Source organism: Oryctolagus cuniculus, chromosome 18 (assembly GCF_964237555.1).
Source record: "Oryctolagus cuniculus chromosome 18, mOryCun1.1, whole genome shotgun sequence".
NCBI lineage: Eukaryota > Metazoa > Chordata > Mammalia > Lagomorpha > Leporidae > Oryctolagus > Oryctolagus cuniculus.
The window spans coordinates 65,610,580-65,637,279 of record NC_091449.1 but is presented as its reverse complement, the minus strand read 5'-3'; the positions used below and the strand labels follow the sequence as shown (position 1 = coordinate 65,637,279).

At 57.7% G+C, this 26,700-nt stretch overlaps 2 protein-coding genes and 1 long non-coding RNA gene across 5 annotated transcripts in view; 1 reads left to right on the top strand and 2 right to left on the bottom strand.

Annotated features, from left to right (window-relative positions):
* Nucleotides 1-318: 318 nt before the first annotated feature.
* HSBP1 (heat shock factor binding protein 1) lies at nt 319-4,402 on the bottom strand. Its single transcript, XM_002711660.5, has 4 exons — nt 4,109-4,402; nt 3,727-3,793; nt 3,318-3,437; nt 319-575 (listed from the first exon to the last, which is right to left on the bottom strand). Exons 1-3 carry the CDS (start codon nt 4,151-4,153, stop codon nt 3,319-3,321), a joined length of 231 nt encoding a protein of 76 aa, XP_002711706.1. The 5' UTR covers nt 4,154-4,402; the 3' UTR covers nt 319-575; nt 3,318.
* Nucleotides 4,403-5,108: 706 nt separating this feature from the next.
* The window catches only part of LOC138846592 (uncharacterized), a 30,334-nt gene continuing 8,742 nt past the window's right edge, over nt 5,109-26,700 (top strand). The window contains exon 1 of the long non-coding RNA XR_011384129.1: nt 5,109-6,042. This is a non-coding gene — a long non-coding RNA (uncharacterized lncRNA). The remainder of the gene's footprint in view (nt 6,043-26,700) is intronic.
* CDH13 (cadherin 13) overlaps nt 8,046-26,700 on the bottom strand; it is a 1,467,366-nt gene continuing 1,448,711 nt past the window's right edge. For all 3 annotated transcript variants that reach the window (XM_051847323.2, XM_051847322.2, XM_070062800.1), the window contains 3 exons: nt 18,288-18,521; nt 15,549-15,767; nt 8,046-9,119 (listed from right to left, as the gene is read on the bottom strand). In XM_051847323.2, coding sequence (XP_051703283.1) covers nt 9,112-9,119; nt 15,549-15,767; nt 18,288-18,521 — 461 coding nt within the window. In that variant the 3' untranslated portion in view covers nt 8,046-9,111. The remainder of the gene's footprint in view (nt 9,120-15,548; nt 15,768-18,287; nt 18,522-26,700) is intronic.

Sequence of the window (26,700 nt, the reverse complement as noted above, 5' to 3'; positions counted from 1 at the left end):
TGACTGCAGCGTCTCATCTCAGGGACGGAGCCCTCGACGGACAGGAATGCCGACTTTTGGCAACAGGGCAGTGAGTGGTTTCTGGAGAATTTTTAGAGTTTCCAGTCATTTGGAAAGTGCCGCCAGCACACTGCGTGCTGCTGCTAAATGCTCACTGCGTGAGACTTAATCCTAAATGCCACAAATATCGTAGGTCACCAAGTCCAACAGCGTCACAATGTGTCTAATAAAAAGTCCCACGGCAACTTCACAACCACTACAAGAGGAATGGAGGGGAGAGAGGACTCCACAGAAACACACTAAAAATGGACAACTGTGTGCTGGAACCGCCGAAGTGTTAGTGTTTAATAAGGAAGAGCACAACTAACCAAGTTCCAAGAGGGGAGGGTGCCGCATCTGAGAAGCGGCGGGGCGGGGCGGGGCGGGCCTCACTCTAACCTAACTACACGGCGTGTGGTGAGTGCACACGGTTACGTAAAACCTGTCTACACACAGCAGCCAGCTGCGAAAGCCTTTCGGTCTTCTCTCGGCTTGAAACGTCCGGTGTCGCAGACTTCAGCGTGGCTCCCGGCGACCTGGGGAAGGCGGAAAACCATCAACGGGCCTCTCAGGATGTGCCGGCACGCAGGGAGCCCCGCGCAGCCCCGCCAAAGCCCTGTCCCAATCTGCTGAATGGGGCTCCTTTCTGGCCCAAGGCTCTAGCGAAAGTCAAGCAGGGTCAGCTGGCGGTCTTTATTATTTTTTTTAAATTCTGTTTCCTTTTCCCCTTCCTTTCTTTGTACTTTCCTTGTTGTCTGACGCTCATCAATGCTGCAACTCTAGAGGAAATTCTCACTTTATTGCTTTTCTTTTCTTTTACACTTTATTTATCTGAGGGGCTGGTGCCAGGCTGCAGTAGGTTACTCCTCCGCCTGCAGTGCCGGCATCCCTTGTGGGCGCTGGTTCAAGTCCCGGCTGCTCCTCTTCCAATCCAGCTCCCTGCTAATGCACCTGGGAAACAGTGGAGGATGGCTCAAGTCCTTGGGCCCCTGCACCCGCGTGGGAGACCTGGAAGAAGCTCCTGGCTCCTGGCGTCGGATCGGCTCAGCTCCTGCCATTGCAGCCAGTTGGGGAGTGCACCAGCAGATGGAACATCTGTCTCTCTGTCTCTCCCTCCTACTGTCTGTAACTCTACCTCTCAAATAAAATCTTTAAAAAAAAAAAAAAAGATTTATTTGAGAGGCAGTGTTACAGAGAAAGGCAGAGACAGAGAAACAGGTCTTCCATCTGCTGGTTCACTCCCCAGGTGGCCCCAACAGTCGGAGTTGGGCTGATCCAGAGCCAGGAGCCAGGAGCTTCTTCCAGGTCTCCCACATGGGTGCAGGGGCCCAGGGACTTGGGCATCTTCTACTGCTTTCCCAGGCCATAGCAGAGAGCTGGATCGAAGTGGAGCAGCCGGGACTTGAACCAGTGCCCATATGAGATGCTGGCACTGTAGACGGTGGGTGCCACAGAACCGGCCCCTTATTATTAGGATTTCTGACTGCCACATGATACGTAGAGACCCAGAGGAACTTCTAGAGCTACCAAGATATTTTTCAAATTATCTCCAGAAAATCAACAGGTGACAGAACGTAACAGAAGCAGTTCTGCGAGTCACTCAGGGAAGGAGCCGACCCAAGCCACGTCTCAAAGCCGACCGGAGACTTCAGTACCAGCCTCGGTGTCCCCCTGGACTTCGGAGCCACCTCGACTTCAGAGTCCCTTAAGACTTGCTTCGGGCAGCCCAGGGATTGAGAAGGGAATCAGGTCTCTCTCCCTGAACACAGTGCTTCGTAGTTGGCCACCTCAAAATTCAGTTTTTACAGGGAATTAAAATGGTGCCAGTGGGACGAGAGAAGAGCGAGCTGACTTCCGGGGTGTATCAGGGCCGCCACCACCGGCGGCTGTGGCACAGGCCTAGGGTGGCCGCACTCCAGCTGCGCATGGCCCAGCTCCCAAGACAGCCCCTGGCGGTCCCACGAGTGGCTCACATCATCTGGACTCCCACACCCCCCCAAAAAAGTCCACCAACCAGTGAAAAATCTCACAGTGATAAGGGTTTCTCAGGGTAAGGAAATCACCGTGGTTACTGGTGGGATGACGTGAACTCCGTGGGAGCCCATGCCGGCCCGTGTTGATGGCGTGAACTCTGTGGGAGCCCACACTGGCCCGTGTTGATGACGTGAACTCCATGGGAGCCCACACTGGCCCGTGTTGATGGCGTGAACTCCGTGGGAGCCCATGCCGGCCCGTGTTGATGGCGTGAACTCCGTGGGAGCCCACGCCGGCCCGTGTTGATGACGTGAACTCCGTGGGAGCCCACGCCAGCCCGTGTTGATGACGTGAACTCCGTGGGGAGCCCACGCCGGCCCGTGTTGATGACGTGAACTCCATGGGAGTCCACACTGGCCCGTGTTGATGACGTGAACTCCATGGGAGCCCACGCCGGCCCGTGTTGATGACGTGAACTCCGTGGGAGCCCACGCCGGCCCTTGTTGATGACGTGAACTCCATGGGAGTCCACACTGGCCCGTGTTGATGGTGTGAACTCCGTGGGAGCCCACGCCGGCCCGTGTTGATGACGTGAACTCCATGGGAGTCCACACTGGCCCGTGTTGATGGCGTGAACTCTGTGGGAGCCCACACTGGCCCATGTTGATGGCGTGAACTCCGTGGGAGCCCACGATAGCCCGTGTTGATGGCGTGAACTCCGTGGGAGCCCACGCTGGCCCGTGTTGATGGCGTGAACTCCGTGGGAGCCCACGCTGGCCCGTGTTGATGGCATGAACTCCGTGGGAGCCCACGCCGGCCCGTGTTGATGACGTGAACTCCGTGGGAGCCCACGCTAGCCCGTGTTGATGGCGTGAACTCCGTGGGAGCCCACGCTAGCCCGTGTTGATGGCGTGAACTCCGTGGGAGCCCACGTCGGCCCGTGTTGATGGCGTGAACTCCGTGGGAAGCCCACGCCGGCCCGTGTTGATGACGTGAACTCCGTGGGAGCCCACGCTAGCCCGTGTTGATGGCGTGAACTCCGTGGGAGCCCACGCTAGCCCGTGTTGATGGCGTGAACTCCGTGGGAGCCCACGTCGGCCCGTGTTGATGGCGTGAACTCCGTGGGAAGCCCGCGCTGGCCCATGTTGATGATGTGAACTCCGTGGGAGCCCACGCCGGCCAGTGTTTGCCACGGACACCGTCGGGACCTGGAGTCCACGGGGGTGGGGGGTGGGGGCGGGCCAGGGTCACCGCTGACCACTGGTCTGCACCGGGGCTCAGGCCCCCCGGGCCCGCGTGCTCACCTCAGCTCTTCTGCGGGGCGGGCGTCTTGCTCTCCCCCTCCGGCTCCTCCACTCCAGCCTGCGTCATGAGGTCCGCGATGTTCTTCTCCAGGTCGTCGATGCGGCTGCTCATGTCATCGAGTGGCCGAGCTAAGGAGCACGCAGACGGCCGCAGACCCGCGCACGTCGCCGCAGCTTCCCGGGGGTCCCCCGCCTCCCGGAGACCCCTGCCTCCCTAAGCCTCGTTTCCTCACTCGCCACACACACACCTGTTCCCCGGCGAGGGGAGGGCAGAGCGCGGCTCTCCCGGGGACAGCCAGGGCCGCCACTCTGGCGCCGCCGGCCCTCTGCTCCTGCACCGGCCCGCGAGCTCGGCCTGCGGCTAAGGCCGGCGCACCGGACGCACCCGCCCGCCCCGGGACAAGGATATTTCTCCCGATGATCTGGTCGGACATGGTCTGGAATTTGTCTTGCATCTGCTGCAGGAGCGTCTGCACCTAAAAAAACAGCACGAACGAACAAGCCGCGTCCACACCTGTCCCGGGTCCACACCTGTCTCCGCCGCGGGCCCGGGGTCCAGGTTCCGGCCCCGAAGCTGCTCCCACCCCCGCCGCCGCGCACCACGCAGCGTCGCCGGGGCACCCGGGGCGGGCGAGGCGCGGCCAGGAGGTCTCGGGCAGGTGAGGGGCCACGGAGGGGTCGGGGCCCACACCCGGCGACCAGGGGCCAAGCGGCCGCGCCTGGGCCGGGGAAGCCCCGGAAGCCGCACCTCTGAGGACCCCGCAGTGGGCGTGCTCGGGGCTGTCGCTTACCACTGAGGTGAGGTCCTGCACCGTCTTGGGGTCAGTCTCGGCCATCTCCCCGGTTCCCAGCTTGGCGGCGATGTCTCAGACCGTCACCTAGACTTCCGTTTGTCCGCGCAGACGCCCCTAGCCGCCGCTTCTCGCGACGAGACAGGCCGCTCGCGAGACCGCGGAGGATTCTGGGGGCTGTAGTTTCCGTCACGCGCCGGAAAAGGCCTCCGAACCTCGAGCTTCCGTCCGGAGACGAGGCCCCGCCCGGCACTTCCCCGCCATTCTCACATAGCCCCGCCTCCCACGCCGCCCGTAGCGGAAGAAGGGGAAGCAGAACCGGAAGTGGGGCAAAGGCGTTCGGGAGCGGCTTCGTGGCCTTGCGTGGGCTGCAGTTAAAGAGGGCGCTGGTTTTCTCTGGAGAGCCGGGCTGCATTGGTTGGGTGCCTGGCCTCCGAGAAAACCCGATTACCCTTGTCACTGCCAGGAGGACGGCCAGCCTCGTGCCCCCTTCACCCAACCCCGCGTGGTGACCGGTGCCCTGGTTTGCGAGGCGGATGCGCCAGTTACACACAAGTGGAGCAGACAAGCGGTGCTTGGTGTGCGGCCCTGCGGGAGGCGGCCAGGGGTCCCCTGAGGAGACTGTGCAGCTGTGCTTCAGGGGGGTCACTGCAGGCTGGGGTCTCCCGGGAAGGGCCGGACAGGCCCTGACGGGAGTTCCGGCATGTCCAGCAGCCTGCCGGTGCCGGGCGGCGGTGGCGGCACACAGGGGCTATGCAGGGTGTATCCGACCCGCCGGTCTCTGAGTCCTGGGAGTGTCCAGAGCGCTGCGTCCGTCAGAACGCGCCATCGCGGGCCGGCGAGCTGTCACTCAGCGTGACCCAGTGAGCACGCGCTGGCTCGCCGGCCCGGGTGGGCTGTAGGTCAGTGACGTCACACGGCCGGGCCGGGGCGGGGCGGCCCCTGTGGGAGTGGGCGGCGGGGTCTGTGCGCTGGGACCGGCTGCGTGTGCTCTAGGGCCGGAGGGAGGCCGGAGGGGAGCCCGCCCGTGTTGCAGCAGACCTAGTGTGGCCGTGGAGACGGGCGCCTGGGCCCCTGGTGCAGCGACCTCCCCTCTCCCGCTCCCCCGGGACCCTCGCCCGCCACCCCTCTGCACAGAGCGCCCCTGCTGACCATGCCGAGCTGCAGAGCTCCCTGCGGCGGCCCGGGCACTGCCGAGCTGCAGAGCTCCCTGCGGCGGGCGGCCCGGGCACTGGCGTTCGGGGTCCGCTTGATCACCGACCACACCCACACCTCCCTTTCCCCGCCGTCCGCAGAGGGTCCCGCTGCACAACGCTGAGAAAACAGAGGCTGCCGTCACACAAGGACGGGAGGGGGCTTCCCGAGTGGCCGCTGCTCTTCCTGCCATCCTAGAATTCTCTGAGTTTCCTGTCTGGGGCTCCAGGGGCGCCTGACGCCAGTTCTTGGCTGCTGTCGAGGGAGAGGGGGCCCTGGCCTCGCAGGGTGTGGAGCAGGGTCTCTGACGTCTCCCCCCGGACACCGGTGCCGCCCTGACTCACGACAACCAAGAATCTCCCGGGTGCTGCAGTATCTCCGGCTGCGAAACGCCTCCCGCTGGGGGCACTGCCTTCGCGGGACTCGGGGCCCGGGTTCACTTCCCCGGGCTGCAGGAACAGGGAGTGGCTTGGAGCCGTGGAAACGGACTCCTCGGATCCGGAGGCCCGAAGGCCGGGGTCCTGGTGGGAGCCAGCTGGGGGGCTTCTGGGGTCCTCGTCCGGCCTCGCCGAGTCTGGGCCGCGGCCTGCAAGCCCTGGGTTCCTTAGATGGGGCCGCACCGCTGCAGCCCCTGCCCCTGTCTGCACAGAGCCTGCCCTCCCTGTGCGTCTCTCTCTGCTTCCCAGATGTGCCAGCCTAGTGCACCTGGCCAGTGACATCTGCAACAACGCCATTTCCAGGTAAGGCCCCTTCTCCACCTGACCTTAGCCAGAAGGCCGAGACGTGGCAGGAGGCCACCCTGTCTCGTGCGGATGGTTGGGAATTCAGCACAACTCCTGGGTGACAGGATTCCACCTGCAAGAGTCGGTGACTGTCTTGTGTGTGTCATTTCAGAGTTCTCACAAAGTCCCCTAGAGCGCCCCCTAGTGAGTGGCAAGGCAGAGCGGGGCTCAGGCCCCTCGCCGTCAGCCCCCATCAGGGGTCTCTGCTCCCTACCAGGAAAAGTCGGTCGGCCCCCATCAGGGGTCTCTGCTACCTACCAGGAAAAGTCGGTCGGCCCCCATCAGGGGTCTCTGCTACCTACCAGGAAAAGCAGCCGCCTTCCTTCTGCTCCGCTGCTCGGCCCGTGCCGAGTTAGCCAAAGTCCCTGCAGCAGGTCCATCTGTCCCAACCAACGGGCACTGGGAGAGGACTGGCAAGCTAGGGGAAACTTGTTGACATCAGAAAATGTTTGCATGTGCTCCCTACAGCAAATCGTCGGAAATAATTAGATCGTGAGTGAAATGGGGGAGGGTATGTGCTTTCGAGGAACTGTGATGGGTTAATAAAAAGGGGCACGGAGGGCGTGGCGTTGTCCAGTGGACACAAAGCCCTGAGTTTTAGGCTTGCTCATTGGGAAAGGCAATTTTTTTTTTTTTGGAAAGTAACTTGGACTGGGATAAAATGCACAGGTAAGACTGGAATAACATTTTAATTGTTCCTTTGCTTTCGCTAAACAATGTATCATATTCTGGCAAGTTAAAACTGCTGGCGGCCACAGTGTCCCGCGCTTGGGCTTCTAAGAATCGCTCTCTTTCTCGGTAAAGGAGAGACGCTCAGGTGAGGGGACGCTGGGGCCTCTGCTGCTTGTGGATGACGCGAGCGCTTTGCTTCTGCTCTCAGTCCTGAGCCGGGTTACGCTATGGTCGGAGTGGCGGGGGGCAGGCTGGGGACGCCTCCTCTGATGATTGTGGCAGTCGGCGTCGTTCTCCCTGGAGGTGGCTCAGTTGGCGATGGAGGTGAGATTTCTCCCCGTTAGGTAGCCCATGGGTCGGGCTGCCGACCACCTGGACAGCTGCCCTAGGGTGAGCACTGTCTCTGTGCCTTGCCACAGGAGTGGAGTGGGGTGCTCCCGGGGGCACATGGCTGTGCTCCACCAAGCCCCAGGCTGCATTCCCGTGGCATAAATGGACGGCTTAGCTTCCCCTGCTCCCCAGAGGCACGTGCTCACGGAGCCACCATGTCACGTCCAAGGTGCGCCATTGCCCGGGCAGATGAGCAAGCAACGGCACACAGTCCCTGTGTCTCGGGACTGTAGACGGACAGTCGCAACTGTACCAACGGAGGACCATCCGTCGGCTCAGAGCATCCTCCCGGCTGCCTGCCCCGTGCGAGGGTGAGCCCAGGCCCGTGCTCCGAGCTGGTGCGTCTGCCTTAGTGGACGCGTCTAACAGGGGTGTGCAGGGGCCCCCACATGTGCACATCCTCCAGGACAAGGCCCCACCAGCAACATTAGACACAACGTAGAAATCAGCAGTGTTAACCACCAATTACCCATTTATTTCAATGGAAGAAAAAAACCCCTCTGCATTCTATATGTCCCAAATGATTGACTAGAGAAACAAATACAATGTGAGTAAGTCGATCTGCATAACTGCACTACAACAGAGACAACAGATGATTCCTGCTTCCTACGGAAGGAACTGGAAACTCCGGGACAAACGTGGATTGCATAAGAAAGCGCGCACATGTGTGTGGGGTGAAGCCCATTCGTTCAGCTGCATTAAAACGTGCTAAGACACTCACCGCACCTGGTTTGTGGGGAGCTCCAGCGGAAGCCACAGGCTGTCGCTAGTTTGCTTGGAGGGAGAAGTTTGGTGTGAGCTTTGCTGGTTTGTTTAGATTTCATTGGCAAGAAGCTAACGCTGGCACACGCACCGAGTTCCCTCACTGCTCCGTGCTCACAGAATGAAAATCAATTCCATTTCATACAGAAGAAACAGCGTTTATTTTCAGGTTTGCAAACAACGGTAGTCGATCCACACAAAAGGGTACTTTTAAAACTACCTGCATGTACTCTAGTTTATGCGTGTGTATAGGAAACGAACGGCGTGTAGGTGCATACATGTCTGTCTATACAGGTGGGTACATATGTGTATACAGCATGGTACCTGCCGACCTCTTGGTATGTGTGTGCGACCTCACCTCCGTGATGGCGCCCCAGGGGACGTGGGAGAGACTGTCTACAGTGAGGCCAGCGCTACCGGGGACTCGGGATGCACACCACTGTGGGCCGATCCCGGAAACAGCGTCTCCGCCCTGTGCCTGGCGTCCGACCGTAAAATCCCCTTCTCTGCTCATCACCGCCTTGGCTCAGGACCATGGCGCGTGCTGGCAGTCCTCACACTAGCCAGAAAGGACTTCTTTCTCTGCGCGGCCCCTCTGTGCACCTGCCTGGCTGTCATGGCAGCGGGCAGACCGGACAGGCGGTGGAGAGGCAGCTGCAGTGCGGGGGCCGCTGCCCTGCGGCGAGTGGGCAGATGCTGAGGCCCCAGCAGGGTCCAGCCGTGGTCGCGTCTCCCCTCTCTCTGTTTCACCGTTCACGGAAGAGTGACGTATGGAAGCTAGGCTTCTCCTCGCGGTCTGTCTATAAATACCGTGTATACACACATACAGATACTCATACATATACAAAGACTAACCCACAGACGAAGCCGGATGTGTGGCGCACTGGCCGGCGTCATGGCAACACATCAGAGAAAGTAGTCACTGCTCCTGCCCCCACAAGCTCAAGTTACCTGTCGTGATCGCTAGACACTCAGGGACAACGCAGAGGATTCCGTTAATTAAAAGAGGAGGGGAGATGCCGTCGAGATGGCCAAGTACAGACTAAGTGAAATCGCAAAGAAAACAGAAACCGGCAACGACCGAGGCCCAGGCGTGGAGTTCGAGAGCTGCAAACCACCATCTTCAGATTTGGATAGACTGTTCTTTGTTCTTTCTCCTGTTGCTATGGGAACGTGGGAGTCAAGCTTCGATGTCAGCAGTTCTCACAGACCTGAATGGGGGAAGGCTCAGAGTTAGGCTGGGAGGGACCACGACTCGATTCCAAGCAGAAGAGCAAAGCAGGGGGCGGCGGCGCCCGGGCTCTGACCACAGCGCGGCCCGCTGTTCTGCAGGGCGGAGCCACCCACTCGGCCCGACTTCCCTGCACCTGCTGGGAGGGTCTGAGACGCGCGCCTCTCCTCTGCCCAAGAGCAGCGTGGGCGCCGCGGCCACGGAGCACAGGCCGTGGCTGCCCCGGGAGCACGCTGACTGCAGCGTTCGCACTGATGACGGCTCCAGGCGCACAGACACTCGGTGCCAGAGCGAGGTCCCCTCGGGGGCTCCCGCGTCCCTATCTGCTGCAACAAACGGCTGCACACCCGGGGCTGAGAACAACACGCATGCGCTCTCTTCCCGTTCTGGACGTCACAGGTCCGAAGGGGGTCAGCAGGGGCTGGAGCCCCGGGAGAACCCATTTCCTTACCTGTCCAGTTCCTAGCGAGCGGATCATGGCTCCGCCCTCCGCCTCTCCGCCCCACCTCCAGTGCCCTCGGTTGCCACCGTCTCGAGCTGCTCCTCCTTCCTCTTCCGTGGACTCTGTGGCTACACAGGCCTCACCTGGCTAATGCAGGGCAGCCTCCCCGTCCTCGGATCCTGGGCTTATTCACCTCTGTGTCTAAGGTCACACGCTCGCAGCTGCCAGAGCTTAGCACGAGGGCTTCCCTGACCACCCCACGGCGCCGACTTCTTGGCCGTGCCTGGTTTCTCTAGCAGGCCCCGTGCAGTAGGCCACAGGCAGAGGCTTCTCCAGAAACCTGTTCTGGTCAGTGCTTGCTCAGCCGGTCACACGGCTAGGCTAGCCTCGCGTTCTCACCACGGTGAGCTCCGAGAACACGTCATGGGGCGGGGGGGGGGGGGGGGGGACTGGTGTTCCCACTAGTTCCTGCACGTGGCGTCTCATTCAAGCCACCTGGGGACGAGCAGTGGTGGGGCCGCCACGCCACGCCACGCCACGCCACCCAGCATGGTCATCAGGAGGAGCCCTGTCCACAGGACGCCCGGACCTGGGTTCAGAACGCAGCCCAGGCAGGGGTGTGTCCTGTGCCCTGAAGGGTGGTGGCCCTCACCCCTGGCTTCCACCCACTGGTGCCACTGACAGCCCCATCCTGGTCACGGTGACCAAACACCTCTGGACGTCCCCACCGGTTCCCTGAGGGGCTAACTGGTTATGCAGAGAGAAAAACAACTGAGTAAAATCCACTAACTTGGCTTCCAGTTCCTTATTTCCAGTCAGTTCTAGACCATGATGTGATCGATCCTGCTTCCCAGGGCCGTGGGACGACCACAGGGGTGATCGATGGAATTTACATAAAGCTCTTAGCCTCCAGGCACAGCTCACAGAAAGCTCTCGGGGTCAAGGGCCACCGTCCAGGAAGACGGATTGCCAAGCGTGGCTCGGGCCTCTGCGGCGGTGGACAGCCGCTCTGCCGGGTCTCCTGCATCTCCTCGCTCTGTCTCTGCCTGCGATTCATCTCACGGCGGGAAGCACAAGCTACCGAGACAGCTCAGAGACTGCAGAACAGGCAACAGTGTCTTCAGGGGAAGCCTGATACGAGGCAGGCAATAAGAGCCAAGGAAGCCGTGGTTGTCGAGTGGCTACACGATTGTAGCCAGCTGAGTACTTACACTGGGTGAATGTTACTGTATACAAAAGGCGCTGATGAAAAAGGTAACATCCAAGGACAGTTTCAGTGGCTGGCTTCGGCGCCTGTTGGTCACCTCGCTTGTGCCCCAGACAGCTTCCGCACCCTGCCTGCTCCCCGGGTGAGAGACTTTTGACTTGTTAAAATGGTTCACCTGGCACATTCTTTAATATTCGTGCCAGGGTTGCTTTGTGAGGCCTAAAGCAATGATCAGAACAGGTTTCTGGAGAAGTCTGCCTGTGCTTACTGCCCGGAGCCTGCTAGAGAAACCAGATACAGGCGACAGGTCCACAGGTCGGCTCCAGGGGGCGGTGCCTCCTTTCAGTGCCATCAGCAGGTGGTTTAAACACCAACACGGACAGTGAGCAATTATTTCGTTTGCAGAAACTGATCTGTGTGTGAGAGAGAACTCTGAACTGCTGGTTCACTCCCTAAGTGCCTGCAATGGCCAAGGCTGGGCCAGGACCAGGACCAAATCCAGGCCTCCCCCATGGGAGACAGGAGCCCAGCCACTTGAGCCCTCCCAGCTGCCTCCCCATGTCTGCACTGGTAGGAAGCTGGGGTTAGGAGTTCAGATCCCAGGCACTCTGATGTGCGACGTGGGTGTCTTAACCGCGAGGCTAAAATGCTCGCCCTGCTTAACTTTCTCTCATTATTTTCGGTTACTCTTTTTTTTTTTTTTTTTTTTTTTTTTTTTGACAGGCAGAGTGGACAGTGAGAGAGAGAGACAGAGAGAAAGGTCTTCCTTTGCCGTTGGTTCACTCTCCAATGGCCGCCGCGGCTGGCGCGATGTGGCCGGCGCACCGCGCTGATCCGATGGCAGGAGCCAGGAACCAGGTGCTTTTCCTGGTCTCCCATGGGGTGCAGGGCCCAAGCACTTGGGCCATCCTCCACTGCACTCCCTGGCCACAGCAGAGAGCTGGCCTGGAAGAGGGGCAACCGGGACAGAATCCGGCGCCCCGACCGGGACTAGAACCCGGTGTGCCAGCGCCGCTAGGCGGAGGATTAGCCTAGTGAGCCGCGGCGCCGGCCCTATTTTCGGTTACTCTTATCATGTGTTATTATCTCCCTTGTCTTTAGACGTCAAAGAAGGGGTGCAGGTTCTTCAGCTCAGTTCTCAGTTGCAGCAAAGCCACCACCGGCACACAGTGAATGGAAGTGCTTCGTTTTCTTTTCTGTGAAGGGGCTGATGGCAGGCGCCGGCCTCACTGCCACACGCCTGGGAGCCTTCCGAGATCGGTTTTCTCACCGTAAAGTGGGATCCAGCCCCTAAACCAACGAGGAAACTATAGAGGAAAGTGCCGAATAGCAGGGCATCTGCTTGGTGCTCAGGGCACCTGGTTAGTGCTCAGGGCATCTGGTAAGCTCTCGGCATGTCTGGTTAGTTTTGAGGGCATTTGGTTAGTGTTTAGTGTGTCTGGTTAGTGATCCGGGCGTCTGGTTAGTGCTCCAGGTGTCTGGTTAGAGCTCAGGTGTCTGGTTAGTGCTCCAGGTGTCTGGTTAGTGCTCCGGGTGTCTGGTTAGTGCTCGGGTGTCTGGTTAGTGCTCCGGGTGTCTGGTTAGTGCTCGGGTGTCTGGTTAGTGTTCCGGGTGTCTGGTTAGTGCTCAGGTGTCTGGTTAGTGCTCCGGGTGTCTGGTTAGTGTTCCGGGTGTCTGGTTAGTGCTCCGGGTGTCTGGTTAGTGCTCGGGTTTCTGGTTAGTGCTCCGGGTGTCTGGTTAGTGCTCCGGGTGTCTGGTTAGTGCTCGGGTGTCTGGTTAGTGCTCCGGGTGTCTTGTTAGTGCTCGGGTGTCTGGTTAGTGCTCGGGTGTCTGGTTAGTGCTCCAGGTGTCTGGTTAGTGCTCCGGGTGTCTGGTTAGTGCTCGGGTGTCTGGTTAGTGCTCCGGGTGTCTGGTTAGTGCTCGGGTGTCTGGTTAGTGCTCCGGGTGTCTGGTTAGTGCTCCGGTGTCTGGTTAGTGCTCGGGTGTCTGGTTAGTGCTCCGGGTGTCTGGTTAGTGCTCGGGTGTCTGGTTAGTGTTCCGGGTGTCTGGTTAGTGCTCGGGTGTCTGGTTAGTGCTCCGGGTGTCTGGTTAGTGCTCAGGTGTCTGGTTAGTGTTCCGGGTGTCTGGTTAGTGCTCCGGGTGTCTGGTTAGTGCTCCGGTGTTGCTCCCCCTCTTCGTGGAGGAACGACACAGGACCCTGCGCTGTTCTTTCGTCTGCTCGGCCCTCCCCAGGTTTGCTGCTGGTTCTTCCCGGGTTGGCTACTGTCCCTTCCACCTCCGTGGAAGGGCGGTTCCCCCTGGCCACTTTCCCCACTTCCGCAGGGGAGCGGCACACCGCCGGCCTGCTCTCTCGGGGGCTGCACAGGTGTTCCTTCAGATAGATGTTCCTCTTAGATGTTCCTGGTGCATGTTCTCTCTCTCCTCCTTTATAGTCCTCCTCTGCCAATCCCAACTCGGCTGCCCACACGCCGAGCACGCTGCTCTCCTCCAATCAGGAGCAAGTCCTACAGTTTATTGGCTGAACTGGAGGCAGCTGTGTAGAAGCTGTTTTCTTCTCTCCCAGCGCCATATTGTGGGAGAGCAGATGCATAGAATAAGTCTTAATTCCAGTAACTTAGTCTAGTCCGAGTTGCTCCCCACACTCCGGGTGTCTGGTTAGTGCTCGGGTGTCTGGTTAGTGCTCGGGTGTCTGGTTAGTGCTCCGGGTGTCTGGTTAGTGTTCCGGGTGTCTGGTTAGTGCTCGGGTGTCTGGTTAGTGCTCCGGGTGTCTGGTTAGTGCTCAGGTGTCTGGTTAGTGCTCCAGGTGTCTGGTTAGTGCTCCGGGTGTCTGGTTAGTGCTCGGGTGTCTGGTTAGTGCTCCAGGTGTCTGGTTAGTGCTCCGGGTGTCTGGTTAGTGCTCAGCATGTCTGGTTAGTGCTCCGGGTGTCTGGTTAGTGCTCAGGTGTCTGGTTAGTGCTCTGGGGTTCTGGTTAGTGCCAGGGCCTAACGGGTTGCCAGCACTGCAGGCAGAGGCTGAACCGTCTACGGCACAGTGGCAGCCCCAGGCCTTGCACTTTCAAGTCTAGTCCCTCCCCCTGCCCCCTCCTCTCTGCCAAATTCAGAGTCAGTTAATTCTGTGTTCAACTCTTTCCAGCTGGCTCCGGTCCTTTGGGAAGTGTAACTTCCGGTCTTAAGTGTGAGGTGTTCTGTGAGCGTCTCTGGAGTGCTGGTGCTGTGCGTCACCACGCTGCAGGAGTGGTGTCGGCCCGCGGAGGCCGTCTGCCTGGTTTCAGGTCGCCTGGCATAAACACCCGCGCACTCCTAGTCTTACACTTGCCCCCCTCTTCCTCGTTCCTGCTGCACAGTGCACCCAGCGGGCTGGCAGACAGGAGCTGTCCAGGCCTCCATCTGTGAGGTGGAATCCATCCTCACACAGCTCCCAGGGCTCCTGGGGAATCGTGCCTGGGGCTAGGGTCTCTGACGCAGGCATCGCGGGGCGCCACGTCTGGACCGTCTTGCTCTTTGGTCACCCTTGTATGCATGTCTCGCCTGACTGTTTTATTCCCTTTTGAAAATCTTTCCGCATTTCCTGTCAGCCCACAGCCCCAGCTCCGGGTCTTCCCCTCTGCAGATTCAGTTGGTTTCTACTTCACAGATGAGGTTTAGGCAAGACACCCAGCCCCTGCCTCCCCTTATATTCTCATGCAGAGGCGGTGTCAGGAAGCCATGAGATCAGCCAGGCCTGGAGACAGGAACTGAGCTGGGGGTGGAGGGTGTGGCTGGAAGGTGTCAGACTGCTGGGCTTTGTAGCCTGAGGGTTTGGAAGGAGCCACAGGGATGACGGTGAGGAGATGGTGCAGCCCTGGGAGGAGAGTCAGGCAGGGGCAGGGCTGGGGGGGTGGGGGGGGGAGACCGCAGGCTCTGTTTGGGAAATGCAGTTTGAAGGCTCAGTGGGACCCTCAGGGGCTTCTCCTCCTAGGGCTTCCCAGGGGACCCTGCTTCTGCACGGAGCTTAGGCACCGCGAACGCTGCCGCGCCGGGTCACTTCCTGCCGCCCACACCCCTCGGCCACCAGGCCGCGACGCCTTCTCTTCTAGACGGCCACTGCCACACTTCCTGGTTCACAGTGACCGCTGCTTTCTCACAGCAAGGCCCACAGGCCACTTCCGGGGGCCCCAGCACACGGGAGCTGTGTAGTCACTAACGCTCCACCAGCAGGAAGTCACGGACACAGATTTACTCCTGTCACGCCCGCCTCTACCACTCAGCGAGAGAACTCCTTTGTTTCAAAGAACGTTTCTATTACAGTCACTGCCACCAGTCAGTGGGAAAAAGGTGGGGCGCACTCACTTATCTTTCTTTTTCCTTGCAGCCCAGCCTCCCTCTGCCAACGCTCTGGTCTTAGAAAGCTACAGTATTGACTTTAATGTTGCAGAGGCCACTGCACAAGGCAGAGAGAACTAGGCCCCGGTGGACCAGCGGGCCACCCTGGGCACATTTTCACACGCTCACAGCGAGGGGCACCTGGGGCCGGTTCTGCCGATCCCTGGGCTGCGGGACAGCTCGGGGCAGGCGCGCACAGCCCTCGGGCCGGCGGCGAGCTGTTGAGGTGCCACTACCCGCGGCAGCGCTGCCACAGGGAGCCTTTTCTGTGGCGCACGCCTAGGCCGAGGGTGACTGTTTCCCCCCACAATGAGCTGCCTCGGGAAGGCAGACGGGAACGCAACGGGCGTGTGAGCCCGGCACGCGCCACTGTGGGCACCGCCGTGAGGCCGACTTACAGGCTAAGGTGAAGAGTGTGGTGAGCAGGGCGGCCGCCAGGCTGGCACGCAGGTGCCCCGCGGCGTTGCAGTCCACTTTGGAATTCTTGCAGGAGCACACTTGGACCCTGAGATCTGTGACGCTGGTCATGGGCGGCTTCCCCGAGTCTGTCACCATGACGGGCAGGTTGTAGTTGGCTTTGTTCAGGTTCTGCAGCAGGCTCACCAGGGCGTGCGTGTCTGCAGAGACGAGGAGGACAGGTGAGACAGGACCGGCTTCCACCCCACCACGCGCACAGAACGGGGCCGCCTCAGAGGTGAGCTCGCGGGAAGGCTTAGCTCCGGTTCACAGCCGTGGAGCGACCACAGATGCATTCCCCAGCGGCTCTAGCCCCGTGCCAAGTGCCCAGCACCGAGCGTGGCTGGTGGCTCCTGTACCGGACATGGCGGGCAGAGTTCTGCGGCGCAGTGCTACTGTGACCAGTCTCCAGCGTACTCAGTTACGGAAATGGCCGGGTACCAAGAACCCTGAAACGTTGTCACACCTGGGAGTCCGTCTCCACAGACATGGCGCTCAAGGAGGAGAGAGCTACGTGGAAGCCCCTCCCCCCCCGCCCAGCGGGCAGCGTCCCCGCGTGTTGTCAGGGAGGCGGCGTCTGCACTGTTGTGACGGAGCCCCAGCCCCCGGCCCGAGAGCTGAGTGCAAACACAAGCTTCCTCGTGTCCCATGTCCTGTGGCACTGAGAAGTGGCCATGCCCCCACCCCCCTGCCCTGGCCGCCTGCTCTTCTCAGTCACTCCAATGATAGGGGGACTTTTTTTTTTTTTTTGACAGGCAGAGTGGACAGTGAGAGAGAGAGACAGAGAGAAAGGTCTTCCTTTTTCTGTTGGTTCACCACCCAAGTGGCTGCTCTGGCCCGTGTGCTGCGGCCGGTGTGCTGCACCAATCCGAAGGCAGGAGCCAGGTGCTTCTCCTGGTCTCCCATGGGGTGCAGGGCCCAAGCACTTGGGCCATCCTCCACTGCACTCCCGGGCCACAGCAGAGAGCTGGCCTGGAAGAGGAGCAGCCGGGACTAGAACCCGGCGCCCATATGGGATGCTGGCGCCGCAGGCAGAGGATTAGCCTCGTGAGCTGCGGCGCCGGCCTGACGGGGACTTTTTAAAGCCACTCTTCTCTTGGCGTAAACAGCGCTAAGTACTCAGAGAACAGCTGGGAACAAGAGAAATGGAGCTGAGGCGGCACGTTCTGCTTCAGGAAAGCAGGAGGGAAAACAAGACGTGGTGCCGGGAAGAGGACGTCGGCTGCAGAACGGCCATCCCGGGAGGTGACAGTGGCAGAAGTGCCCGAATGACTGACGTGGTCATCGCTCCGCTGCGAGGCGGATTCGCTCTGATTTCCCTCCCACAGAGGAGGAACTCTGGAACGAGGAAGTCTCTCCCGGGGAAGAACCAGCAGTGAGCATCTGAGACAGCCACCGCCGTAACACCCAGCGACTAACAGCTAACCCCTCAAACAAGAGAAGCGCTGCTCAATGAAAAGTGATCAGTGCAGCCGAATCCATTCTTTAAGAGGCAATAAAAAGAGAAGCAGGCTGATAGAATCAACAGCAAGTGGGGGTCACTAATAAAGTAAGACATGAAATAGGGCCATAACAAGAGAGACGAGGCTCCGTAATGGGAAATTTTATGCACAATTGTACAGGGCACCTTCAAAATGTGATGGAATGGGTCACGCCCTCCCTGGCTGATGTGAGACGTGAACCCTGCCCAGGTCAGCAGCACAGCGGCGGGGTGAATCCGTCCCTGCAGACAGGGGCTGTCTCTGACGCATGCGCGCTTCTCTCTCTTTCCTGTTTTGGCTTTATCGGGAGACAAGGTGAACTTTGTCGCGAGTTCACGAATGGGAAGGGGGCGGTGGGGCCGTGTGCCGGGGGGATCTTTCCTAACTGGATAGGTGCTGCCATCTCAGCCCCCGTAAGGCAGATGGGAAGCGCCGGGCCACGTTCTTAATTCCGCCGGCCCATGAGGAGAGGCTGGGGACGCAGACATGGCTTGCGAGTTTCCTAAGTGGGAGAAAGGACACGTGGGACAGGAAAGCCAGGTGTCTGAAAGCAAAGCCACGGTCACTGCCGACCCTGAGCTGGAAGATGTCCACAGCGGAAAAGGGGAGTGGAGGGAGGAAGGCTTTAGCAAGTCTTCACAGCCGGGGTCCGCTTGTCCTCAGTCCCTGTGGGAGGCCTTGTGCCACTGCCACTCCCAACTGCTGGTGGAAGCTGGGGTACACTCTGTCCTGTTTCCGAGCCAGGAGACAGGGAGGGGGCAGAAGCAAGGAGCTCCCGTCTTCAGAGCGGCCGGCCAGGGCTCTGTGCAAGCCACGACACACAAAGAACCTGCGCGGCTTAGTTACAAGAAAAAGGGAAGAGGAGGAGGTGTGGATGACAGGCCTGTGACGGGAGACTCGGGGCAGCAGAGATGCAGCCCGCAGAGGTGTTGGGAGGACGGTGGGGCTATGAGCACGGTAGAGGGCGGGGTGTACCGCACCGCGGGCAGTGCGGGGAAGAGGAGGGACGAGGCAGTGCTTACGGAGAAGCGGCTGAGCCCTGTCTACACACGACTGGTTTGCTGGAAGGGACACTGTCGGCACGTTCCGTGCACCCCTGAGTTCAACCACGCGAGAGCTGGAGAGGAAGATCTCTCAAGGAAAGAGGAACGATGCGCTCAAGGTCAGAAGGGGGAGGCAGAATGTTCTAGACAGACTTACTGTTGATCTTGGAGATCTTCCAGACCTTGTCAGGAACAGTTTGTTTGTGGATTTCAAACTTGAAAGGATCTGTGTTTGGGTGCAGATCCTTATCTGACGCGCCCAAGATGACGACGCTGAGGTTTTTTGCGTCATCACAGACTTCAGCTACCGTGGGGTGGATGACGGGAGCGTTGTCATTCACGTCTTCCAGGGTCACCAGCAAGGTCCCCGTGCCAGTGGCAGGAGGGTTGCCTGTGGAGGAGAGGGAAGATGGTGGCAGAGGTCAGAGGTCGTGCAAGACTCGCTGAGCACAGTTCTCTGTGAAGTGTATACTTGGGTGTGCGATGCACACTCAGCGTGTCACCCAGCACAGTTCTCTAAGTACAGTGTACACTCGGGTGTGCGATGCACACTCAGCGTGAGCGTCCCCCGTCCCGGCTCTCTAAGTACAGTGTACACTCGGGTGTGCGATGCACACTCAGCGTGAGCGTCCCCCAGCACAATTCCCTTGTGCAATGCACACACAACAGACTTTGCTTGCAGCAATGGTTTCAAGGGGGACAGGAGTAATAGCTCACATTTTTTCTGGTTTAGTATGTTACACAACCTTGTATCATACATAAGACTGAGGTTCTTCAGGCTTGGTACAAGGGTGCTTCCAAACTTCTAGGAAAATGGAATGAAAAGGTAAGTTTATTTTGGTGCAAAAAGTTTTTTTTAAGATTGATTTATTTATTTGAAAGGCAGAGTTATATATATATATACACTATATATATGTCTATACATATGTACATATACACTATATATGTACATATACATACACACATACATACATAGGGAGAGAGAGAAAGGGAGGGAGAGAGCCATGGGGGGTCTTCCATCCACTGGATTAGCCCCAGATGGCCATGATGGCCAGGGCTGGGCCAGGCTGGAGCCAGGAGCCAGGAGCTTTCTCTGGGTCTCCCACGTGGCTGCAGGGGCCCAGGCACTTGGCCATCTTGTGTTTACACTAGGGTGCATTATCAGGGAGCTGGACTGGAAACGCAGCAGCCAGGACTCGAACCAGCGCCCATATGGGAGGCTGGCACTGCAGGTGGCGGCTTTACTGCCTGTGCCACAGCACCTGCCGTGGTGCAAAAGGTTTTTAAAACCCACGCTTTAGAGGTCTAAAAGTTCATAAAACATGTGCTTCATGGAAAACTACAGGTGGAGGCCGGCGCTGTGGCTCAATAGGCTAATCCTCCATCTAGTGGCGCCGGCACACCGGGTTCTAGTCCCGGTCGGGGCGCCGGATTCTGTCCTGGTTGCCCCTCTTCCAGGCCAGCTCTCTGGTGTGGCCCGGGAGTGCAGTGGAGGATGGCCCAAGTGCTTGGGCCCTGCACCCCATGGGAGACCAGGAGAAGCACCTGGCTCCTGCCTTCGGATCAGTGCGGTGTGCCGGCCGCAGCGCACCACGGCGGCCATTGGAGGATGACCAATGGCAAAAGGAAGACCTTTCTGTCTCTCTCTCTCACTGTCCACTCTGCCTGTCAAAAAATAAAAAAAAAAAAAAGAAAAGAAAACTACAGGTGGATCCCAACTTGTTTTTGCATCGAAACAGGCTTATCTTCTGGTTCTGGTTTCCACAGACTTTCAGGCTCTCCCACGTTTTTATAATGCTAAGCTTCCGACGCCAAAGTCACACTAACACTCCAGTCACTCAGAGAGTGGAGATAACGGGTCTCAGCTTCCCTGCCTATCAAAGTAGACAGCTGGGGTGTTCCCAGATGGCGAGTAGACCCTAGGAGACCAGGGCTTGCCTGGAGCCCTTCTACCCTAACTAGCGGCTGAGCAGGGCAGAAGGGGTGCCAGTGGCTGACGGAGCCGCGGGCTGGGCTGGCCCGGGACAAGCTAGATTTGGGATGAGAAATGGAATCACTAGCGGGCTGCTGCGCAGAAGAAGCAATCAGGGTATGACTTGGGGCCTTCATTTTTTTAAAAAAAGATTTATTTATTTACTTATTTGGGAGGCAGAGTTACAGCGAGAGGGAGAGATGAGAGAGAGAGGTCTTCCGTGCAGGTGGCGGCTTTGCCTGCTACGCCACGGCGCCGGCCCCAGAGGGGAACTCTGAAGGACTCTGGGCCGTTTCACCATCGGCTGGCAGGGGGGTTCCTGCAGCTCGTCCTCTCCTTTGCAGCTCCAGGGCAAGAGGCCAAGACAGGTGCCCATCAAGCCCAGCGTCCAGGTGCAGGGGGGACCCGGCTGTGGCCGTGGGGGCTTCGGTCTGGAAGGGCTCTGAGACACAAGCTGGGCAGTCAGTGGGTCCTTGGTGTGGTGAGAGGGTGAGTCTTCCACTGGGGGTGTGATGGGGGCCAAGGCGCTGGCCCCAGGGAACTGCACCTGCACCCAGCCCGAGGGCCCCAGGGCCCGGACACGTTCAGGATTTTACACTGAGGCTTGGTGCTCGTGGCTTGGTGGGACAGACCTGAGTGTTTCCTATGAGAAGCAGGACGATGAGAAGATGTTCCAAGCTGTGCCGTGGATGCGTGGAGGGAAAGACGGTACTGAGCCCTGGCTGTGCCTTCTCCTACTCATGCACACCTACGATTACGTCTAATTGATAAACCAGGCCCAGGAAGCGATTACTAATAACAGCTCATAATAAAATAGAACAATCATAGCAATATAATAATAAAAGGTACCCCAAAGTTGAATTTGTAAGTTAGGCACAGTAAGAGATTAACTACAGTGACTAGTAGCTGAAATAGAACAAGGATGAGCACATACTATAACAAAGTTACTTAAAATGCATGAGTCGCTTATCACTGGGCACTTCCAGTTAACGGTTCCAGCCCGTGCTTGACCAGGGGACATTGGACCTGTGGAACTGGAATCCCTGGTGGGGGGAGACGCTGGATTCCCGTCCCTCGAGCTTTCTCCCCGCTGCAGAACAGAACGGGCCCTACGAGCCAGAACCACAGAGCTCCAAGGGTGAGGATTCGGGTGCCGAGGTTGGCCGTAAGCAGGGGCTGAAAGCAGTGTCCGGGGTTTCTCCCTCTGGACCCAGCACGGGCACAGCAACAGCCGAGCCCCAGGAAGCCGGGCTGCGCGGGGCCTGGCACTGCTTGGGTGTTGAGGATCAGAACGTGCGTGAGCGGGCCTCAGGGTCAGGCTCCTGCTTGTTAACCGCAGGGATTTTATTTTATTTGGAACCCTGAGCAAAAGGATCTGCACCTGGACACAAAAAATTGCCCTGAGATTCCTCTGAGAGCTTCCTTTGTTGAGAAGCCACAGGTAGACACGCATTTTCTCTTGTCACTAATAGACACAGCGGAACAGAGCACGATCCCATTAAAACACACACATATGATCAGGAAAGATTAGAAAGAGATATATCAACACTTAAGTGGTGATTATCTCTCCTGGTAATTACCATTGCAATAATACTTCTGTCTATTTTTAATTTTCTTAGGATAAGCATGATTATTATAATAATCAGAAAAGGAAATGTTAAACTCAAAAATTATCCAGGGACTAAAAAAAATGTTTTTTCCTCTCCAGTTCTCTCTTCTTTGCTCTTACTCTGCCCATTTTTACAACAGTTTGATTTTCAGTAAATTCACGAAGTGGTAGCGTCACCACGTTCTGACTTCGGCATATTTGCATCAGACTGAAAAGAAACCTTGGGCCTTTCTGTACTGGCGCCCAGGCCCACTCCTCACCCCGGCCCCCGCTCCTCCACCTCTGCCTCTGCACAGGTGCCTGTCCCGGACATCTCACACACACGGACGGTGCACCAGGGGCGGGAAGTGATGTGGTTCTTGTGAGAAGACTTGCAGCATGAGACTGGCTTTGATTAAGAAGAAGAGGATGGGCTGGATCTGAGCAAGGAGAGTGCACACAGGAAGACCAGCTCGGAGGCCAGGGCCGTGATGGGGCAGCCGTGAGTGTCCGAGCAAAGGGACTGAGGACGCAGGGCCCTACGTGGCTCCAGGAGGCTGGGGGACGTGGAGGACTTGCTTGGGAGTGACAGGAGGAGCCCCGGGGAGGGCAGGTTATAGCACAGGGACTGGGCCACAGGCCGCGCCCGGCTCCACTGTGGAGTGGGGAGGGCAGGGGAGGGCAGGGAGGAGACCCCTTGGTGGGCTGAGCTGGTGGTGTTGATGGGAATCGCTGACGCCTGTCTGAATGCCACAAGCAGCTCCCTCACAAATGGATGAAAATGTTATGTTTGAGAGGCTGATTTGCTTGGTCACCATAGAAACATCTCACCAGGAGGCTTCAACCTCCCCATGCAGCCAGGGGCAGCACCACCAGCCGACGGGAAGGCAGAAGGAGGCGTTTTCTGGTGTCTGACTTTGCACCTGCTTCGCAGGGAGGGGTCTCTGCTTCCCTGCGCCCCTGGAGAGATGGTGAGGTCGCCACCAGGGCGTGGTAAGGTGGCCTTTCAGACACTGACGAAGGTGCCACGATGAAGCTGAGAGACTCAGTCCGCGGCCAGGCCCCGTTCAGTTCCCGGGAACATTGCCTGGGTGCTCACGAGGCTCCACCAATCCTGCGTTCAGGCTTTGCAGTCGTCAGAGCCACCCATCAGGCAGGTGGCCTTATCCCCGTTCTGAGGCTGAGTGCGTGTAGGCTCACGCGTGGGGTCATGCAGCTGAGGGAGGGAGGGGGATCCTTCCACAGTGAGGTGGAACCCCAAGCCCCATTCCTTCCACGGACAGAGTGGGCTGCCTCCAAATAGCTCTGACCACGGCCTGCCCGTTCGCACATCTGAAGGGTTCTTTTACGAGACCATTTTGTCGGTGACAAGATTATAGCTAGTATTTCCAACATGATTGATGTTTTACTGGTACTTGGAATAACGAGAAATGATGGCTGGGTCTTTGACTTATTCTTCTTCCTCAAGTAATAGCATGGCTGCGGGAAGAGTGTTAAACTGGCTGAACTGGGGCGCCATTATCATTAATGGCTTGATTTTATCCAAACCAGCGTCATTTAAGTAGATCAGCCTAAATAATCATACCAGGTGCCCCGTGCAGTCTAGAGCTTGGTTGATATATGGAAAGAGGAATGGGGTGTCGTTCTGAAGTTTCCTTCCCTCGACTTCTGTTTGGGGACCAACCTTATTCAGAGTTCAGGAGCCATCTCACTGTGGGTTGGAGTGACAATTCCTTCCCCTCCTTTCCATCAGCCTAAATGTACTTTGAACAATGTTTCAATTTTGAATCCACCGTCAGTGTCAGAAAATCTATTTTGTAGGGGACTGAGGGAGAAGGCAGGCTGGGACATGGGGTCTCTCAGCCTGTGAAAACGCGTGCCCGTCTATTCCATTCTCACCCTGCAGCCGTGGTGCCTGGTTCTGTGTCTTGGCACCTCACACCGCATTTCTCGCCGGCGGACTCAAGCGCACTTTCTACAGGGTGCTGCGTCACGAGAAACGTACTGCGTGCTCAGTGGCGAATGGCTTTGCTTCTCTGCCAGTCATCCCGTTTCTTGCAATGGAATCAGAAGACACTCTGGGGCACCACGGAAGCCGTCCGATGGCCTGCAGAGGGCCTGGGCTTCCTGGTTCAAAACAATCTCCTGTGCACTGAGGCCCGGGCAGAGCCGACAGGATAAATATTGTCTCTCTCTCTCTCTTTTTTTTTTGACAGGCAGAGTGGACAGTGAGAGAGAGACAGAGAGAAAGGTCTTCCTTTGCCGTTGGTTCACCCTCCAATGGCCGCCGCGCTGTGGCCGGTGCACCGCGCTGATCCGATGGCAGGAGCCAGGTGCTTCTCCTGGTCTCCCATGGGGTGCAGGGCCCAAGCACTTGGGCCATCCTCCACTGCACTCCCTGGCCACAGCAGAGAGCTGGCCTGGAAGAGGGGCAACCGGGACAGAATCCGGCGCCCCGACCGGGACTAGAACCCGGTGTGCCGGCGCCGCAAGGTGGAGGATTAGCCTAGTGAGCCGCGGCACCGGACCATATTCTTTCTTTACAGCATCTGCTTGGCACGGCCTTGGGAGAAGGGCGTTTGGGTTTCCTGGGTGACATATTCGTCTTCATTGCGTAGACCTCCCCGGAGAACCCAAGAGCCGCATTCAGCCTCAGTCTTGGAACGCTGAACCTGACACAATTTCTGAAGCGAGTGATGGTGACCGATGAGTTCCAGGTGAGGCGGCAGGGGGACCAGCTCAGCACAGGTAGACTCCGCGGCAGGAGGTGGCGTGCCAGGAAGCAGCCTGTGGCCTTCCCCGCAGGGATCTGTGGTCTTTCCTGAGAAATCATGTCTGACAGTTTCCAGCCCACGCGCAGGTGAGACTGACCCTTGACCTTCCTGGTGACTACCTGGTTGGGAGCAGTAATCACCCTGGGGTTTGCCCCGTGCTGACACTGTTTAGCCTCACTGTCATCACATCCCAGAGGAGTTCAGTTGTTATTGCATTCCGGAATGTTCCCTCTCCATCTCGGTGTTTTCCTTAGCTGTTACCACCACCCCACCCCCCGCCCCCCGCCAGGCGAGGGAGCCTTCCGTGTTTGCTGAGGTCTTTGATGAAAGAGTTCTGTTCTCTGAAGGCAGCGTCTTAACCTTTTCAGAAAATCTGGACCACTGAAGGCCAATGATGCTATCCATCTCTAAAGATAAAGTGCTTGCCAACACGAAAGGTCACCCTGGATTAATTTATAGGATTAAAGGCTTCACTCCTCCAATCACTTAACTAGAGCCCGTTCTGATCGAGCAAAACAGAAAAGCACTTCGTTCTGTTGAAATGATGGTCCCAGGTAGGCTGCAGCTCACAGAACTGACGCTCGCTCCAGAAAGGCGCCCGAGTGCACCCTTGGCTGATCACAAAGTGTCTGTCCCTCCCCAGATGGTCTATAACCCAGGCATCAGTGTGGTATCACAAAGCACGATCCCACAGTTTGTCTACACTGGCGTTGGGACTCTGGGCAAACAGGGCCAGGAGACTCTTTAATTCCGTTAGCTTCATGTCTGGTTTCCAGCCGTGTGGGGTCTTTTCTGTTGCTCCGCCCTCACCGCACAGCCCCCAGCCTCTCAGATGCACCTACAAGAAAGGGCTCTCGGTGCCGTGCTAAGATCGTTCCCACTGAAGAGGTGTGCGGAGCGCACGTGTGCCCCTGCAGCGTGCGATGGGGACTGCGGGGTGCATGCTCTGCTGTTTGTCCGCGCAGGAATCTCGCTTGTCTCTGTTCCTGGCAGGGTCTGCCCATCAGCACGCTGGGACTGTCCTTGGCTGGAGTGACACGGCAGCCATGGTCTGTGTGTGCACGAGCAGCACTTGGGGAAGACAAGCAGGGTTCCACAGTTCTCACCGTGGCCACACATACTTTTTTTTTTTGGTGTTTAATTTTCATGCAAACGTGTGTCACAAACACACGGCCTGAAGAACTCTCTCCACTGGAACACATCCATGTAGTGGTCCGGCACTAGCAGATCAAGAAAGTCACCCAGAGGTCACCTGACAGCGATGGTCCGCATCACCAGTCTGAGCGCACAGACGCAGTCATCCCGCGTGCGCCACTTTGCTTACGTTATGCTGGTGAGATTCCCGTGTGCTGGCGGGCGTAGGTGTGGGCGTGCACTCATGTTTGCTGCACTGTGTAAAGGTACCACAGTTTGTTACCCCACGTTCACTGGGCATTTGGATGCCTTCCAGTCTGGGGCTTTTGTGAGTAGCTCTGGCACCTGCATTTCGGAGAACACATTTCTGTTGGACGAATGATACCTGGGCGTGTCATTCCTGGACCACAGGGTGAACATACTCTCAGACTTAGTTGACAGTTTGTTTCTAAAGTGGCTGTACCCACTGTTTACCAGTGCGATGATTTCACTTCCTTGCCAGAACTTGGTATTTTCCGTTTTTAAATTTAAGCCAGTTTTGCAGGGGTGCTTTTGCATTGATTTTCATTATGTTTCCTGGTTAATTTGTATTTTAATGTTGTATTTGTATAATTTATATATCCTTGATTTACTGCAAATCTTTCATGCCTTCACGTGCATTTGTATGCCCTCTTCTGTGAGCTGCCTGTTCAAGTCCCTGATCCACTCTCCCTCGGGTTGTGTCCTTTGCTTACAGACTAGAGGATTTCTTTATATTATACAAGTCTCCTACTCTGTGGGATACATTTTCACTTTCTTAATAATGTCATTTAAATGAACAGAGTTCTTAATTTTAATTTATATATCAGTTGACCCTTTGTGTTTTGAATTTTTGTGTTTAAAAAACTTGTTTACACCAAGGACATGTATGGTCTCTGTCTTCCTCCAAAAGATGCATTATTTCACTTTATTTTAAGTAATTATTTTAGAGGCAAGGGTGTGTGTGGTGGGGGAGAGAGAGAGAGAGAGACAGAGAGAGAGAGAGAGAGAGAGAGAGAGAGAGATACTGGCTGGCTCCCAACTGGTGTGTATAAAGGCTGGGACTTTGCCAGGTCAAAGCCAG